The sequence below is a fragment of the Taeniopygia guttata genome, chromosome 4 (genome assembly GCF_048771995.1).
Source record: "Taeniopygia guttata chromosome 4, bTaeGut7.mat, whole genome shotgun sequence".
NCBI classification, from domain to species: domain Eukaryota; kingdom Metazoa; phylum Chordata; class Aves; order Passeriformes; family Estrildidae; genus Taeniopygia; species Taeniopygia guttata.
The window spans coordinates 12,437,510-12,455,830 of NC_133028.1; the positions used below are offsets into that span (position 1 = coordinate 12,437,510).

General features: G+C 40.5%; 2 protein-coding genes across 11 annotated transcripts in view; one reads left to right on the forward strand and one right to left on the reverse strand.

The window, feature by feature from the left end:
• Positions 1 to 5,809, reverse strand: part of EVC (EvC ciliary complex subunit 1) — a 48,774-nt gene extending 42,965 nt beyond the window's left edge. For all 5 annotated transcript variants that reach the window (XM_030270733.4, XM_041715661.2, XM_072927999.1 and 2 more), the window contains exons 1-3: positions 5,627 to 5,809; positions 2,730 to 2,840; positions 490 to 573 (exon numbers count right to left, since the gene is read on the reverse strand). In XM_030270733.4, the coding sequence (XP_030126593.4) occupies positions 490 to 573; positions 2,730 to 2,840; positions 5,627 to 5,797 (366 nt within the window). In that variant the 5' untranslated portion in view covers positions 5,798 to 5,809. The remainder of the gene's footprint in view (positions 1 to 489; positions 574 to 2,729; positions 2,841 to 5,626) is intronic.
• Positions 5,810 to 5,970: 161 nt separating this feature from the next.
• The window catches only part of EVC2 (EvC ciliary complex subunit 2), a 62,987-nt gene continuing 50,636 nt past the window's right edge, over positions 5,971 to 18,321 (forward strand). For 5 of the 6 annotated variants that reach the window (XM_072927993.1, XM_072927996.1, XM_072927994.1 and 2 more), the window contains exons 1-4: positions 5,971 to 6,101; positions 9,225 to 9,279; positions 16,353 to 16,513; positions 17,048 to 17,113. In XM_072927993.1, coding sequence (XP_072784094.1) covers positions 6,003 to 6,101; positions 9,225 to 9,279; positions 16,353 to 16,513; positions 17,048 to 17,113 — 381 coding nt within the window. In that variant the 5' untranslated portion in view covers positions 5,971 to 6,002. The remainder of the gene's footprint in view (positions 6,102 to 9,224; positions 9,280 to 16,352; positions 16,514 to 17,047; positions 17,114 to 18,321) is intronic. The other variant, XM_072927995.1, reaches the window with a different exon arrangement.

Below are 18,321 nucleotides of genomic sequence, written 5' to 3' on the forward strand. Positions count from 1 at the left end.
AACACAATAAAGAGATAAACATCACATCAATTTTCAGTGTTTACTTTTAAGGGAAAAGTTATATAAAAGCAGTATACACAGCAAAAGTGTTTCATATACATGACAGGCTTTTGCATTGCCCAGGAAAGCATTCTTCTGTTGTAGTTAGCCTGCTTGGTGTTTGCTTTCTCTTTTAGATCCTTGTGGTGTTTTTCTTATGGCTCCTTAGACAGATCCAACTTCCATTAATGTTAAGGGGCAGACAAGCTCTCTTAAAGACAGTGAAAATTGACTGCACACCATGAAAAGCATTGCAGGTTCCAAAAATTAAGGGGAGCTAAAAGCAGCTGACACCTTACAGAGTAATCCCTGGGTCAATGGACTATTAAAAAAAGAAAGATCCCTATTAAGCAGATTGGCGGTAAATTTTCTTCCATTACTTGACTCTGCAATTTACTCTGACACAGAATGATTGTCATTAATTTTTACAAGTAGAATCTAAAACCTTACCCTAAATTTCTGGTTGATGGGATAGATCACTTTTGCCTTTAATGCAAATGCTGCAATGTTACTGTTCAGAGGAGACTCACTTTCCTGTATGGAAAAGAACAGAAAACCATTTGAGAACAGCAGCAGATCTGGTAATTACTCACTTTAAGTATTGTGTGCTCTTTTTTTTTTTAAACAACTTAAACGTTCCTATTGATAACTGTTTATTGATTGTCCCTGCTTTGGTGCAAGAAGTCTTCTCGTAAGGCTCATTCCAAGTAGGAAAACTTGAAAAGGGAACTCTTGTCATTACTACTGTTACAAAATATTTTTAATTCTATAGGAGAAAATAAGCAAAACTTTTATAATACAACTCTTACCCAAAATCTAGGGAAAATAACAATGTTTTTCCAAAGAACATTTAATAGTTATTTAATTATTTTCACACCATTTTCTGTATCACATAATCTGACTTTCTGCTACTGCGTTTTTCTAGACATTGGAACAATGGGATCATCATTTGTTTTGAGAGGTTAGGTATGGCTTAATAAAAGTTTGGCTACAAATAGCAGATAAAATGTGTAAATCCAAGCACTAGGATTTCCTATTTTATCTCTTTTGGTTTTGTCATATGAAATGAAAGACTCTGATTTGTCAAAACACATGGTTTTTCATACAGCTTCTTCTAGGAAATATAAAAGCACTAATAGAGTCTAAAAAACAGAAATGGAAAGAGAAGAGCAAATGATGTAATTCACTGGACTTCTACCATTGCACTTTTTCATCTCCATTTCATTTCTTTCCATTTTTTGGGTTTGTTGATAAAGTTTACTGATGAAGTTGCTCCTGGTGAGCACTGCAGTATCTCATCAGGGACAGGAATGGACAGAGCTACTGCTCTGCAGTGACTGGAGGCACAGCAGCCAGTGCACAACTGGAAAACTGTATTTCAGTGGCTAGAACTAATATATCCTGCTTCTCAGCAGGCATAAGTAACACACAATTATTATTAATACAGTAATTATGATATTCTTGCAATGTGAAAAGTCTCATTGAAAATACCTGTTTTTTTGAAGTGCTCTAACCTAATTAAAAGCATTTTCCATCTATGCTTCTTCATAAAATGCCAGTTTGATGCTAGTAACAGCAAAAGCCTCTGGAAATCAGAACAAATTAGTAGGAAAAAATACATATAATTTCAGTAGTTAGACAGATAGGTGGGAGAAAGCCTCCTCAAATAATGTTACCTCTAAATGTCTTATAAATGAGCCATGTTATGGAAATGGATATAGATGTGAATTATCACCTTTAAAAGACTGTGATCCCATTTCAAAAACACTGGTAATAAGCATAAAGATGTAAAATTGTGTAAGCTCTCCCACAACATTTACACTTCAAAAAGTAACCTAATCCATGCTCACTTGTTATATTCTACTTTAACTCAAGCAAAATGACCAACCATATTCTGTCACAACTCCTAATCACAAAGGTGAAATGAAGATTCATTACCTGTCAAGACTTAAACCAACAGTTTAAATGTTAACAATAACATTTTCTTGAAATCAGTTCTTGTTACAAGCTAAGCACTAGACTGGCTGGTTATTACTGACATTTTATCCATGTATGAGCTGAATGAGTCAGCCAAACTGCACATTTTTAAATGAGTAGTTTAAATCACAATCTTTGGCTTCAGCAAGACCAGTCAAATCAGCTTTGGGTGAAAGATAGTGATCTAATGACTACACAGTATGACTGGTTGTCCAGTTTTTTTGGAATTATAAGAAAAAAAAGACTTAAGTTATTTGATGTTTTCATTGAGGGTGGGTTGTTAAGTTTATATTTCTACCCTTTTTTCACAAATACTCTAATTGCCTTTGAATCCCAGCTCACCACAGTGGTCTTTCAGTACTTACAAACTTTTTCTTATATTAATACTGCTAATTTATCCCATCAGCCTTTTGAAACTAAGGACAACACAGAGATGAAAGCAAAAAGTCTCTGTCCAAAAGAACTCAGAATCTTGATTAAAATATCCAAAGGGTTCCCCAGGAGAAATGGAATTCATAAGGGAAATATGTGCTTGAAATGTTTGCATTCATAAGCAGCAACCAACTCCCACTCTCCATCTTACACTTTTTCTGAACACTTTTTAAAGTCTCTCTCCAAACCCACCAAAATTAAGACAATTTGGAGCAGGCCCTGAACATGCTCACTGCTACAAGCAGCAAAACGGACATCCACTTATAAGAACAGAGCTTTACCTCCAGCACCATTTCCTCTTTTGATGTATAGGGTTCTGCTTTACTTTTCATGAGTGTGTGCTCTTTTTCATCAGCACTGAAGCTTTCCAGAAGTCTTTGAGAATCATCTTTCTGAAATTCCAAGAGAAAACATAAAATGCAACACTTGAGATCATGCAGGTAAACTGGAAACATCTTTCACAGTATCCTGGATACATTCATGTCTCCATCATGAAAATTATTCCAGTATTAGTTGAAAATTTTGCAAAAAAACCAATCCGAAAATGAATGAAAATTTTACATATTCAGAAAAAATAATTATAATTAATGAACTTTTAAATTTGTCATTCCAGAAGTAGAATTTTAATCTAAAAGAGTTTTAAGAGGCTGTGAACATGTCAAATCAATCCATCTGCTATCAAAATTTCATACTGCAGATTATGGAGTCAACCTCATGGTCTGAGCTCAAACATCTCAATTACAGCAAGTTAACTAAAATTGTCTATAATTATCAGCAACAAAGAGAATGCCAAATATTTTTGCTCCTCTACTTCCTGCTACACATGATCTTCCCTACACACTATAGAGATCAGAAAACAGCACTAATGTGCCTCCCTCCAAACACAGCATTGGAAGGATTATTTTTTCATTGAAGGAAAAGATAGCAGCCACACTACATAGACTACTTTTTAAATTATATTTCAGGTTTTCAATCCACTGACTACTTTTTGATGTAGTCTAATGATACAGCTGCAGCCACTATGCACATCACTCTCTTATGGAAAGGTTCCCCTTAAATTATTTGGCCATTTGGTACGTAAAGTAGTCCATTTTCCCAGAACACAGAGAACAGCCCAGCTTTGGAACACACTTAATCCTCTATGATGTGCCTCTGTCACCTCTCTGGATCTTAGATGGTGCAATAATTCAGATTATATTTTTGGGTTAGCCTCTTAGATGTGCTGAAGTGCAGATGCTGGTTCCTAAAATATACTTATAAGAAAAGAACAGCTACAAATCTCCTGCAGCAATCTTGTAATTTATTTTTCACCATGGTAAAGACCTCTTCTTAAAACTACCCCAGTGTATCCTATGTACAAATCAACAAATGGGGACTTATGTACCCTCCATGCATCCAAGTCTCACAGATTCAGGCTGTGATCTATAAAATAGTGATCATTTGAGCGACAAATATGTTGTCTTACTGTGGTGCTTAAAGCTGCTTCCGACTCCCGGTACTTGCCCTGCTACCAGTCTAAGGATAATTTAGCTGCTTGGGATGAAACCCACCATACTCAGGAAAGCTATCCCTGATTTTACTTTGGGTACAGGAGGTTGCAATAGGTGCAGTTCAGCACCTGCTTGCTCCATAGCATTGCTGGGGCAGATGGTGGGAGGGAGGAACAGCCTAAGGGTTTCCCTGTTCAACTGGGGAAATCAGACACACAGGATACAACCTTCCCACCCTGCAATGTGCTCTGTATGCACCAGCAAGCAGCTTATTTTTCTTTCAAAATAAATAACCCTTTCATGACAGCAACATTGATTTTAATAGTATTTAAACATCTAAATGCATCTGAAGATCCAGACCAGGGAGAACTGACAGCTTCTATTCCCTATTGACATATATGACATAAAGGATAAAATTGCACACAACTACATTTGAGTTGGTAGTGGCAGTACAATAAAGATACACCTATTAAGGCATGGAAAATGAGCAATTGAATCAGAAGGGCTTGTACTTGGACAGGATGCATTGATCCAGCATTTTAGGTGCCTTTACTACTAGGCTAATGTCTGGCTTCAAACAGAGCTTCAATCCTCCAATGTAAAAGCAGTTGGGAACTAGAGAATTTGTCTCCTATGTAATTATAATGATGATCAGCACTAGCAGATACACACATACAGCAGAGCTGTTATAGCTGAGGAAAGGTGTGGTGAAAAACCAAGCTGGACCAGACCCCGCACTTGCAGGTTGGCAGAACTCTCTGCAGGGCTCCAAATCCCCGCACTGTGCCAGCACCAACCACTGCTACATCCAGTCAGTCCAGCATGATGGGAGAATAAAGCATAAATCAATAACAATTCTCAGAAAATATATCTGCCTTGTAGATGGATGTCTGCCTGGTTCAGTAGGTGCATGCTGCCTCTGCAATCTACGAGTCCAAACAAACATTATGAAATAATGAGATATGAACCACAGTACTTAAAAGAGAACAAGTATGTTATTAACAAAATCACACACTTTAGAAAACCCTGTTAGCTTGGCATCAAGCAAACCGTCAGCAGTGCTCAGGCTACTTTACTTCTTTAGGTGTCCATGTACATACCCTCAGTGCTAAGTTAATGCTGTGGGCAAGTACTAATACTCTGCTGTGTTGTAACATGAACTTTGGAAAAGTCTGTAAAGCACTTCGGAAATAAGATTACTGGTTTAGGGTGGAAATCAGCGTTTATTTTCAATTATCTCACAAAGCTTCTGCGAACCGGGCACATCTTCCATTATCCCCAAAAACAACACTGCCTCTTACACGAAGCGGTGGTTGCGAGAAGCAACTTGCAGGTCACATATGGTAGAGATACAGGCCAGGGGGGCAACACTCAGAACACGCAAACACTTTTACCGGCCTCCTTTTAGAGTTCGTCCATTTCTTTCAGCAACTACTAAGAGAAGCAGTGAAATCCTTTCCAGCAGAGGTGTGGCAGGCATTACGGGGCTCCCCACCTACCCTCGCTGCAGAGCGCGCCCGCCGCGCCGCTCGCCCCGAGCGCAGCCCAGGCTGTCCTGTGCAGCGGGGCGAGCCAAGCCGGCAGGGACACCTCCCGGGCCCTCCGCCTTCAAACCTCCGCCAAGCACTGCCGCTGCCCCGAGCTGCCCCGAGCTGTCCCGCGCCTCCCTCCCCGCCGGCCCCGCGTACCTCTCCGCCCCGGCGCGGCCCGAGCGCGCAGCGGCAGAGCAGGGCGGCGGCGGCGGCGCCCAGCAGCAGCCCCAGCAGCGCGGTGGGAGCCAGCAGGGCGGGCAGAGCCTGCAGCGAGTCCGCCCAGAACTGCAGCCCTACGGCCCGCAGACAGCCCGCGGCCGCCGCCATCGCACGGGACCCGGCCCGCGGCGAGGAGAGGGCAGGGCATGAGGGGAGGTCCCGCTGCTCGGGGCCCCTCTACCCCCGCCCTCGCCGCGGTGGGAGGAGACCGATGGCGGCTGGATGCGGCGGCTGAGGCCGGGCCTGGTTCGGGGCAACGCCTGGAAAAATCTCCACGGCGCCGTCCGCCCCCACGGAGGGTCCGCCTGGCGCCATGCGGTGGCCGCTGGCCGGGCTGCTGCTGGCGCTGCTCCCCGGCGGCCCCTCCGCGCCCGCTCAGCCCCTGGCAGCGGGCACCGGGACGGCGGCTGGGGTAAGGCCGTGCCCGCGGAGTGCGGTCGGAGGCGGGCTCAGGGCAGGCCCGCGGCACGGTGCGGCAGCCCCCGCGGCCGCCGTGCTCGGAGCGGGGCCCGCCGGGCAGCGGAGAGCCGCCGGGCGCCGGCCTGGGGAGGCAGCCGGCAGGTTCTGGACAAGGTCTTCAGTAGAGTGGAGAGGGTCCAGTAGAGGGCCACGAAAGTGATGAGGGGTGTGGGCATCTCTCTTACGAGAAGAGATTGCGGGAGCTGAGCCTGTTCAGTCTATAGAAACGAAGATTTGAGAGGCGATCTCATCAATATGTATGAATATCTCCAAGGTGGTTGGCAAGAGGATGGTGCCAGACCCTTTTCAGTGGTAGCCGGGGACAAGACAAGGAGCAATGGCCATAAAGTAAAGCACAACAAATTTCACCTTAACACGAAGAACTTATTTTCACTGGTGGTGGCAGAGCACTAGCACAACTGCCCAGAGAGGTCTTGGAGTCTCCCTCTTTGGAGACATTCCAAACCCACCTGGATGTGTTCTTGTCACCTGCTCTAGGTGACCCTGTTTTGGCAAAAGATAGGACTAGATGATCTTCAGCCCTAATGATGCTGTGTTTGTGCTTCGCTGTGCTTTTGTGCAGAGGCCCTTGGTGTTTATCTAGTCACAGCACCTCTGCTCAGTGTTGTCAGTCTCCATTGAGGAGTACAGTAGCTTTTGGGATAGAGCTATTATGTTCATTCTTTCACCTTATCTAGGTTTGTGTCTGTCAAGCCATCTCAAAATGTGTTGACAGAGTTATCTTTTGCCCATACCTTACTGTGCAGTGGGCATTAGAGTGAGTCACAAATGTAGTTTGTTGATAGGGTTACAGAAAGACTAATAAACAGGAAATAGTATTGCAGGAAAGAAACCAAACAAAACCCTTCAAATCCAGGAGTCCCCCGCAAAACCAACAAACAGCACACCAACTTACTTTACCAGAAGAATAAATTTAATGTAAAAATTGTGAAGTTTCCTGACAATATCGCATTAAATTAATTACTTTTGAAGCATGATGTGAGTGTAGGTCCATGGAATTGCCACTGCTTGCTGATTTGGAGCATGTTGCAATGCCCTCTGGTATTGTGGATGCACTCTGCAGCAGAGTGGAAGACTTCTACGGAATATTCAGTCTATATTTTGTAAAACCACACAGGAATAAAAGCCCAGAGCCTGTGGAAATCAGGAGCCAGTTGTGTACGGATTTCCTAGAAAGTAGGAAATAAAGCTTGCTAGCTGGAAAGCCACATTTTTAGCATGTGTTTATACATGTTTAAACCATGGTCAACGTTTGTTTGCAGGCTCACAATGCAGCTGTTGACATCCAACACTGAAATTCATATATATGCTGATTTAATGCATAACAGTGATATTTGGGATTTATATTTATAAGCAAGATTGCATTTAACATAAAAGACCATATTGGTGGTCTACATTTTCATCAGTGTTCTAAACTGTTAGTGGGCTGGTACACATTTCCTTGATGTAGATAGGGCCCTGCACTGCTCTAGAAATGCCTGGTAGAGATTGGTACCCATTTAATGTGATTTCTGTTGCTGCATATCCATATGCATAGATGGAAGGGCACACAAACAGCAGTTTTGATCCCCGTCATGGGCCATTCATTCAAGGCTAGGGTGCAATGATCTGCAAGGGTCCCTCTAGCTCAGAAGGGACTCATTCTATGTATAACAATAATTTTAAAAATAGTAATTGTGTCTGAGTTATCCACCAGACAATTTTTGTTTCAGCTTGCTGCTGAAGTTTCCTGTTCTTTCTGTGTTCTTGAGGTGCTTGATTGTTTGTGGTCATACAGATTGTTTAACCAATGACAATGAATTAATAATGGAATTAAAGAACTTTACCATACCTCAGCTTGTGTACAAGAGTTCTGGAGACTAGGAAGAGCTGTACAACAAGGAATTTGGAAATAGCCTCTAGTGGAGAGCTCAGTGCCTGGGATCTCCCAGAGCTGTATCCCAGAACTGCTCAGAGTTTGCTGCATTACGTGCTAATGTTTGTTTCTGAGTCCCTTCTTTCTCTCAAAGAGTTACTTTTAATCCTGTATGGACATGTTTTCCAGAGGCTTCTTAAACCCCAGGTCTTCTGATGCATCTGAATTTGGGAGATATCTTGCATTTTCTGTTATGTTGAGGGAAAGTACCCTGACTGAAGTGAGAAATATTTTCATTTAAGGGTAATAAAGTTACAGCTCTAGCAATAATCAGTGATGGCTTCCCTGAGCAGGCAAAGAAAATTGCCTGTAACATGCTGTACTGTAACAGTGGTGTTGACGTAAGTCAGTACTTAACATTACTCACATGCAGTGCTTGGTAGCAAACAGAAACAGCAAATGCAGCTGATGTCATCAGGCAGAGTTAGATCCCTGATAATTAGCCCACATTCCTACCTCTCTATTAGCTCCTGCAAGGAAGAATCTTTCATAAACAAGAACTTGCTTGTACAACTACTACATCTTGATCAAAACACTGGGCAATAAAACTCCTTAAAAACACTGGTTTCTTCTACTGATGTTTTGAGCTGTGATTTCTGTAGCAGTCTTTGTGGTCCAGGCACAGGCAGGAGGCTGTCACAGATTGCCTTGCAAGCTGCAATTTTAGCATGTTGTCCCTTTGAAAGTGTCTGTGTAGTTCTTTGGAAGAAAAATGAGTGTAATGTCAGTGGACTCAATCATCTAATGTGGACGTGTTCCTGCTGCCTCCTAGTGACTTTCCCGTGACCTCAAATATGACTATGAAAATGGCAAAGAAAGATTATTTAATGGAAGCAAACTAATAGCCAGCCCAGCTCCACTATTGTGCAGGGACTCATCCCCATAATATGAAGTGTAAGTACAGTTTGAACCCCAAAGTGTGCACATGCATGCTGAGCAGCAGAGCCTCATTCTGCTTAACAAGCTGTGGGACACCTCAATAATCAAGTTATGTCTCTTCTGGTAGTTAATTTTTGAGAAATTTGAGGCTTTGTAGGATAGGGTTCTGTGTAATTGTGTAATTGAAGCATAAATTTAGCTTAAAAGTTCAATAATAGATATTTATGAAAAGAGTTTTTTTTTATAATTGCTCTCTTCCAGGTTTTTGAAGATGATCTGTGGCTTCAGAAGGAGATGGGATGCCTAGGAATGGCAGGTATGCAACTGTTTCCTCCCTCTTTTCATCATTTTGGGTGTACCAGGACACACAGGACATGTGCATGAAGATGAGCAGGGCCGTGGAATTGTGCCCTGGTGGCCTCCTGACATCAGTGGGACTCTACAGGAGCTACGGGAGAGTGTTTGCGCAGAAATTAGGAACAAGGGTGCTCTAGGTTCCCTAAGCAGCTCATCTAGAATGAAGCCCTTCTGAGAAGGCCTCAATTCATATCCTGCTTTGAATCATTTTCAGGAGGAGCCCTTTTTCAGTATTAAACATAATGGTGTAGGGGAGCACCCTGTGATGTCCAGAGTTCCCAGGTTTGTGAAAAACCTAGACTAAAAGCTGATCAAGATGTTAATTTTCAGAAGCTAGCTTAACCCCTGTGCATTTACCAGCAGTGTTGCAATACCTATTCTTGAAGCTGTTTTTATGGACCTCTGGCACTGCAATGGCTGGACCGCTTCATCCTGGACCTAAGACTGATTGTTAAAGACTGCTGGATGCAGTGGGTTAAAGACTGATAGATACAGTGGGTCTGGAGGATCTACTGCTGGGATGCTGGTAACTCTTCACAGCAGATACCAAGTATTCTTATCAGTGATATCAGGTATGGTGAATGTCTCCAGAGGTATTGCCTAATCTCATTGAAACTTAGAGAAGTCACTTTGAGCTTGGTGTAGCTGCATCTGGGGGCTGACTGCCACAGACTCTTGATGTAAATTTGAGAAAATCACTCTTGTTTCTCTGAGTCTCTGGTCTTTAATTTCTACGTATGTATTGTAAATAGTGTTCTGCTTCACCTGAGTGTGGTAGAGATGAGTATATCCTGAAAGGTTAGGATGTCCTCATATAGCACATTAACAGGGCAACACAGTGTGTTAAATAAACCTCTCCATCACTATGGTTCCCCAAGAGAATATTTCATGACATGCATTTGCCTAGAAATTACATGCTTTGAAGCAGTTATCAAGTGAGATACCTCTAATTTCTTTGCCCTGTACTGTGGCTAATTCACAAATGTGTTTATTAATTTAAATATGAAAGCAAGTAATTCAGATTTGCTGAGCTTGTTTTTTTCCAGTATTTATTCAATATCATCTTTTCTGTGCGCAGCCTACTTTGTGATGGGTTGCAAATTATTCATGTACCATCCACCAAGAGAGGAAATGAGTGTGGTTTTGTACTTAAGAGAAACCTTCTGGCCCTAAAGAACAAGTTGAGGATTTTGATATGAAGTATCATTTTAATAGATGGCCAGCAGGACGAGGGAAGTGGTGTCCCTTTGAACTGGATACTGGGGAGGCTGCACCTCAAATCTTGTTGTCAGTCTGCCCCTCACAACAAGAAGGACATTGAGATGCTGGGGTGTGTCCAGAGGAAGGCAGCAAAGTTAGTGAAAATGAGTTTTAAGAGGAGGAGCTGAGGAAGCTGAGGTTGATTAACCTGGAGAGGAGCCTCAGGCATGACCTTCTCACTTTCTATACTGCCTGAAAGGAGGTTATAGTGAAGTGGGGTTCAGACTCTTTCTCTCAGGTAGCAGGTGGCAGGATGAGACAAAATGGCCTCAGGTTATTCCAGAGGAGATTTAGTTTGGATATTAGGAGAACTGTCTTCATGGGAAGGGTTACCAAGCATTGGAAAAGGCTGCCCAGGGAAGTGGTTGAGTCGCTGTGCCATCCCTGGAGATACTTAGAAGATTTGTGTTTTGAGACATAGCTTAGTGGTGAACTTCACAGTACTAGGTTTGCAATTGGGCTTAATCTTAAGGGTTATTTCCAAAGTCAATTATTGTAATTCTGTGAAATTCTGGCATTTTGTTAGTAGGTAAATATATGTGTTAAATGAGTGCTACAAGCAGTGAATTATGTGCTTGATTTTGTAACTGAAAACTCTCCCATTCTAGTAAATATCAATTTTTAACATAATTAAAACTTAAGGTTTTAGTGATTTGCCTAAGCAGAGTACTACATTCTTTATTTTTTTCTGAAAAAGTTCTTGATGAAAGCAGAGACATGCGTAAAACCTTTGTCATTGAGACTGGCAGCTTGCTGAAGTGTGAAATGGTTTGTGACAGCACACTGATCTCAGTGTTTCTGTTGGAAGCTTTTTCGAGTTGTTTCTGCATAAGATGAGAAAAGACAACCCCAGAATATTCCTGTGACTGAGGAACACAGTGGATTTTTGAGAGCTATATTTGAGTCTGCTCTGATTTATTCAAAACAGACCTGGAAAGTAGATTTGTTTTTTCTTGTTGATGCCCGTAGTTTCTTTGACATTGTAACAAGAAAAGCTAATGGCAGCATTCAAAACTGAGTACCGTAAATAGCTACCTTTGCCTGTTCATTGTTGTGTGTAATTGAAAGGACTTCAAATTGGATCTTGTATCCTGGATGGTTTTCAAGACAGGGAGTAATTTAGAACAACAGCAATAAGAATATAGCAAGCGAGTATATTTAGCTCCCGTCTTACCCACTGAAATAAAGCAAAATTGTTCAAAGCTTTGCTGATAAATTTGTGGTTGGTAAGCAAGTGAGACTCTGGAATCTGAATTGAAATAGTCAGCCCTTGAGAGTAATAAATTAGAATTAATATCTTAGTTAAATTGGGGTGTTTTTTCCCTCATTTTTAATTCTGAACTTGAAATTTCACAAACTTGTCAGTGTCTTTGCTTTCCTACTGTAATTTGGTATTCTACTGCTTAGAATGGGCTGTAAAGGTATAGGAGCCTTACGGACATACGGGAGTTTTTGATGTGAACCTATTGTAAGATGATTTTAATTTTCTCTTATCCTATTTAATTGCTGTAGCCAAGAGTAACCTTCAGCTTAACTTCTGTCGTGATAGTCTATGCGCTGTTCTAATGGTGAGTGGTCGATGCCACTGACATGTTCAGGACTCAGCCCCCTGAGTCCAGTGGTCAAGGCTTGTGCTGTGCCAGGTCCATCTCCTTACACAGAACTAATTTCAAAGTGAAGGAAACTATGCTGACCACAATCAGGGGACAATTTATTTCATTTCTTAGAATACCCATCCTTCTACCCCCAGCCTGTATGAACCCAGATCCACTGCCACCACATTGGGGAGCTCTCCTTCCTAAGCATATTGCCCATGCTTTGAGTGTGGCAGAAGAGCAATGTGTCACCACCCAAGGCAGTAGTGCACAAAGCTGGAGTGGCAAGTAACAGCCTAGAGAGAACAGCAAAGAAAATTGAACATTTAGTAGCAGACTGCTCTGATCAACTGTGCATACTACAGGAATGTGAGAGGTAAAATGTTACACCAATATTCCAGCTGTTGCAGATATGTTAATATTTATTCTGTGTTTCCATTTTGAAATTCAACACAAGATCTACCTACCAGCACTGGTAATTATCTAGGAATATGCAGTTTAAGACAGGGTTCTGATGTATCTGTTTATACTGGGTTTATGAAGAATTAAATAATGGGAAAACATTTTATTAATGTGCTAATTAAAAGTAAGATAAAATATTTTAACAGCTTGATAATGCCTTGTAAAACAGGGGAATTTTTAATTAAAAAAAAAAAAAAGAAACAAAATTTTTCTTAAAGATTGTGATATTCTCTCACATCTCCAAAGAAAGTGAAATTGCTGTCTTTCTTTGATGAACTGTTTGATTTGGCATCTTTGGAGATGTTTACAGGAAAGCCCCAGATGAAGCCCCACGCTCTGGTAGTTTGCTGGCTGGGAAATGTTTTGGCCTGAGGCGCTGTAGTCAGGGAGTGCCTGGTGGCAGCCTGGCAAGCCCAGCTGAGAGGGCTGCCTGGGCTGTGTGGAAAGCTGAAACTGTTCCCCTGCATTGCAGAGATTTTCTTTCAAAAAGGGGTGGGAATCGTTGCCATTTAGAAACCAATGAAAATTATGACTTTGCATCCTGATAATGGCTTTTCTGAAAACAGCTAGAAAAATTGTAAAGATTGAAGCTGTAGGAAGAAAAGAGTGGAAGGAACAAGGAGACCTCAGAGTCATTGTTAGAACTGGGATGCATCTCTGAAGGGGCGCTGTTGATGGCACCATGGACACAAATTGCTCTTCTGAGCAGCATCCAAAAGAAAGCCAAAGTGAAAGGTCTCAGCAGTCAAGTATTTTCCAAAGTCTGATGAATCTATTTGTTAAAAAAAAAAAACAATCTTTCAGAACAGAGATCTGGAATATATATGAAAAAGACAGAATGTATTATGCCTGTACCATCCTTTCTGAGATATTTAGAGTCCAGCTTTTCAAGCACCCAGCAGACATCTACAATCCTACATCTACAATAGGAACTTACCTGAAAAGAGACAGTAGGTGAATTGATAAATACAGGTATGTTGGCTGATGTTGAGTATGCAGCAACTTATGTGGAAATGCAGTTCAGTTCTTGTAGATTAGCTGTTCCAGTAACAGTTAAATATGTGTGGATCAGAAAAAAAGTTATTTTATTTAATCAACAGTTAATACTAGAAACAAAAATTCCACAGAAAAGTGCATCTTTACTGGCAGTGGATCCAGAGTATTATAGAACAGCCTATAATGTTAAAAATTATTAGGAAGGATGAGAAAAATTCTGGAGAAAAGCAGTGGTGCAAGTTGCTGTATGGACATGCATTTTATTGGTTGAATCTGTTTAAGCAAAACTTTTCACTGGGAATATACAAGTGGTTTTGCAGAAACATCCTTGTCATCATCAGTGTTGAGGTTGCTTAACATAAAAAGTTCAAGTACTTCAGCTACTGATGACAAAGCAGCCAAATAACATGCCTGGAGACTTCTGCTGGAAGTTGGGAACATTGTCTTGGGATTGTAAGTGATGACAGAGCACGGCTTGAAAACAGACTCATCTGTGTAATTAGTAATACAGAGATTGATTCAGAGTCAGGGAACATGATCAGTTAATTAAATTGGTTACTGTGGACTTACTCTTTAGAGGGAGAGTATCAGGCTTTCCTGTCACATGTAGAGTGCAGCTGGGTGTGCTCATGGAGATGTTATACTACACAGGACACAAGATCAAAAGATACCCTATGAAGCAATTGCATGCTTCTTGTTGGCTGACCACCCTCATCCCAAATTCAGAAGGAAATGATCTGCTAAACAAGAAGCATTTTAAAGGTAGTAGTTGCTCAACAGAGTTCATACATTTTGTCATTTTGACTTCTGACTTACAAAGCCCTACAGAGAAACTCATTCAGGGTTTCTGTTTTTGGTAAAGGAAAGTGCATTTCCTGTAGTCAGGAAAACAAAGGAGAATTGGTGTCACACTTTCACAGGAATGGCATGACAGTTGCATTAATGTATGAGAGACACAGTATGTATAAATTTAATCTTTTTCAGTGTGTGAATATATTTCTACAAAACTGCAAAGAGGCTTGATTCAGTAGTCAGAAACAGGTTTAAAGCCGTTGGAGGTCAGATACAGTATATTTGGATCTGCTGGGGAGTGTCACGGCTAGGTGAGCTCAAATTGGTATTTAGCAGGTTTGTATTGCACTGAAAATTCAGCACTGGTTTCATTCTGAGTGATTTGCACCATTGCTTAATCTTGAAATTGAAATAAACCATGCATGACTGTCTTGAAAAAAATCCAACCCCAAAGATATGTGGATGCTTGTTGTAATTCTACATGTTACTGTTCTCACTGAGTTTGCCATGTTGTTTTTACGGCCCCTAAATTAGTCCAAATCTGTCACATTGTTTAACAGTGGTTTAAATACTTAAGTAAAACTTAGAGAAATGAATTAAAACTGATCATAAAATAAAGACACCAACTTTCCCTGGCCTATATATTCACAATTTTGTCAAGTATATGCTACTCCCTCCCAAATATACATGAGAAGACAGGAAAGCTCCCCAAGTGCGTGTCCACCTGGGTTTTGTAAGCAGCAGGATTGCATGTTAACAGAATTATTTTCAGTAATTCATGTTTAAAGCATTAATGCTTTAAGGCTCCTTTTAGGGGTCCAGTTCTGAATGCTCTGTCCATGCTTTTCTATTTGCAGCTAATTGTATTTCTTTGTATTGTTCTTTTTACAAAGCAGTGGCTTTTCAAAAACTGCTGCTACTCATATTAATGAGATTTTAGTGTCTTCAGCTTTTGATATTTTATTAATATGTAATAAGCTGTTTCATAGAAAAGTAATTTCAAAAAATTACTTGCCTTTTTAATGGGAGTTTTTGTTCATTTTAATGTATATTGCTGAAAATTGTTTTTAAAATAAGTAATAAATGAGGAAAATATTAAGCGAAAACCAAAAAAAATCTACTTTGAACATAGACAACCAGCTATCGTTTTAAATTTTCATAACATATTTCTCTTAATTCAGCAGCTTTACCTTTTGGCAATTTAACATATTAAATTATTTATTTTTAGTATAAGCTTCTTTTATTAATGTCTTAAGTGCTTTTACTTTCCTAGATCAAAGTGATATGATTTCAAAACTATACCTGTTACTTTGTGTAATATCACTGACTAATCTTTCATAAAAATTTCAGAGTATAAGCTAGCATTTATATTGCTTATTACTAAATTTATGAGCATTTGATTTGATGGCACTTCAGCTGAAATGTAACTGAGATCCATCCTCAACTGAAAAGTACTTCAGTTCTGAATATATATTGACAAGGTCAATGCTTAATTGTAAGGCTGCAATTTTGAAGCAGAACACCTTTAGCACTGCTTCCCCTCACACTGTGGATTGTTTGAATTCTCTATGCTTTGCTGAAAGTTTCTTTATGTTGAAAATATTAACAGTTGACTTATAGCTTAAACCTTTTAATTCATGCATTAAATGCTTTATATTTAAATGGCAAGTTTTCTGTGGGGTATATGGCAATTTCTCAGGGAGGAAACAGTTTTGTTCTGATTCTTGCTGGGTTTTGTAGGACAAATCCCATCTCTGTTTCCTGCTGGCCTCAGTCTCTCTTGCTTGTCATGATTTTGAGTGCCTCAAGAGAGAGTGTCTGGCTCTGTCTGCGCACAGAGCACTGGTGCTGGCTGCACTCTGCAGCAAGTGGCTGCCATACAGGGCCCAGCCTTAGCTGTAATACTGAATGTTGCCTTGGTTTTCAGCAGTGCCCTTACCTGTGGTCATTCAGGCAAGCAAAGCCCCTCACCAGCTCCTGACCTCTGCAGCCTCGGACAGCCAGTGGAGCCATTCGCTGTTTGCCCTGATTCCCGCTTGGACGAAGAAGGTGCTGTTCAAACGGGAGTCTGACACCAGCCACCTGCCGGTCAGTAAAACATGGTTTGCCAGTTTCAGTATTCATAAGGGTTGTAGCAATTCTGTAAAAACTAAATGTTGGGAATTTACTATCCAGTTAGTAGATTTCTAGTTCTGCCTCAGATGGTCGTCTTCATTTGACATGACTTCAGCAGCACCAGCTAGTTTTGGGACTTGCAAAGAATTCCTGTGACAGGTACAGCTGTGTAAATGATGTGTTAATTCTGATAGACAGTAATGAAAAGAATCTGTATAGTCTGATGAACTTTCATGCATAGTGTGCTTTTTTATGTGAATCGTGATAGTCAAAAGATGAATATATCAATTAAGATTCTAATAATTGCTTGTGGGAATAAGTAGTTTTTGCACATTTGGACTAGAAAAAAGATTAAAACTGTTGGTATAATAAAACTCCTAAATTTGAAGGCGATTGGTACCTCTAAATTTTTTAAATTTATTTATTTATTTATATAATTTAACTTGGTGCTGAAGTTTGTGAATTGTGTTTTCATACACTATATAGATTTTTCCCCTTCCTCTATAGCCTGAAGATATGTCGAATATGTCAGTGTCTTCTGAATTTGGAATAACCCTTCAGAAATGTGGTATGGTAAGTTTTCTTACATTTCTCTTGTTGGTAGGAAGTTTGTGCCCAAATGACCTTTAAAGAGTGGGAACCTGATAGTGCCCATGCTGAGTTTTTGGGAGTATGTGCATTTTGATGTTAGAATGGTCCCACTCTCTGAGAGGTGCTGTTTTGCAATCTTGGCTCAAAACAGAAGTCAGTGAATCTCTCAGGCTTCCAGGGCATTTTGGATTGTGGCTGAAGTAAAAACCTGACTGTCAAAATTCTAAAACTGTAAATGGGCAAATCCCAATGAACTCCTGAGTAATCAGCCAAGAGGCTGTGTAGAGATAGACAAATTTTACAAGACGAGATGAACCTTCTGAGATATTCCCCTGGCCCAGCCATGGGTGCCCTACCTGGGACAAGTGTGGACTTCTTTTGAAGGATGAAGCACTGACCCCTGTGTTGCCCATTGTATGTTTGGGCATCCTAACACACAACCATAGAAAAGCCATTGTGTCACAGTCTGCGTATTCAGTGGGACTCACCTACAGCACAGTATTTAGTGAAAAAAGGCTTCATTTGACCTGTAAATGCTTATAAGGAGCAAAGATAAAGAAATTTTTTTAACTTCCCATTTTATTTTTGCTAAACTGTTATTCTTCCTTTTTTTCTTTTTTTTTTTTTTTCCTTTTCATTTTCCCTTTCATTGCACTCAGTGAAGCAGGTATGAATTTTTATAATTAGTCAGTTATTCTTAGCTGTCTCCTGGAGAGAGAGAGCACATCCAACTTTAGGACCAATCTAAGTTCAGCCACTGAAATGGTGCCTTTGAGGGTAGAGGGTTCAGTAACCAGTACAGAAGAGGTGACAATATAACCTTTACCAGATCAGCTGTGTAGAGAAGAATGAATATACGTCACATCTCATGGTGCTAATTATCTTTAATGTTGTTATTGAAATGGCAGCATATAATGATTAATGAGGCTGAATAGTAAGCATTTCAGACATAAGAGGTAGTAACATCGAATCTTCTGCTTTTCTATCTGTAAAATTTTTATACCAGGGCCTCTCAGGAACAGACTTTGAAACAGTCTCATGTTGTTTTTTCTGCTGTTTACAGCACAGCCTCACACAGGCTCATTAAAAGCTGCAAAATAACTGCTGTAGGAGATTAAAGGTAATTTGTTGTAGAAGCTGTCTTTATCAGAAAATACTTTTGTAGTGCTATTAGTTGTAAATCACTGAAA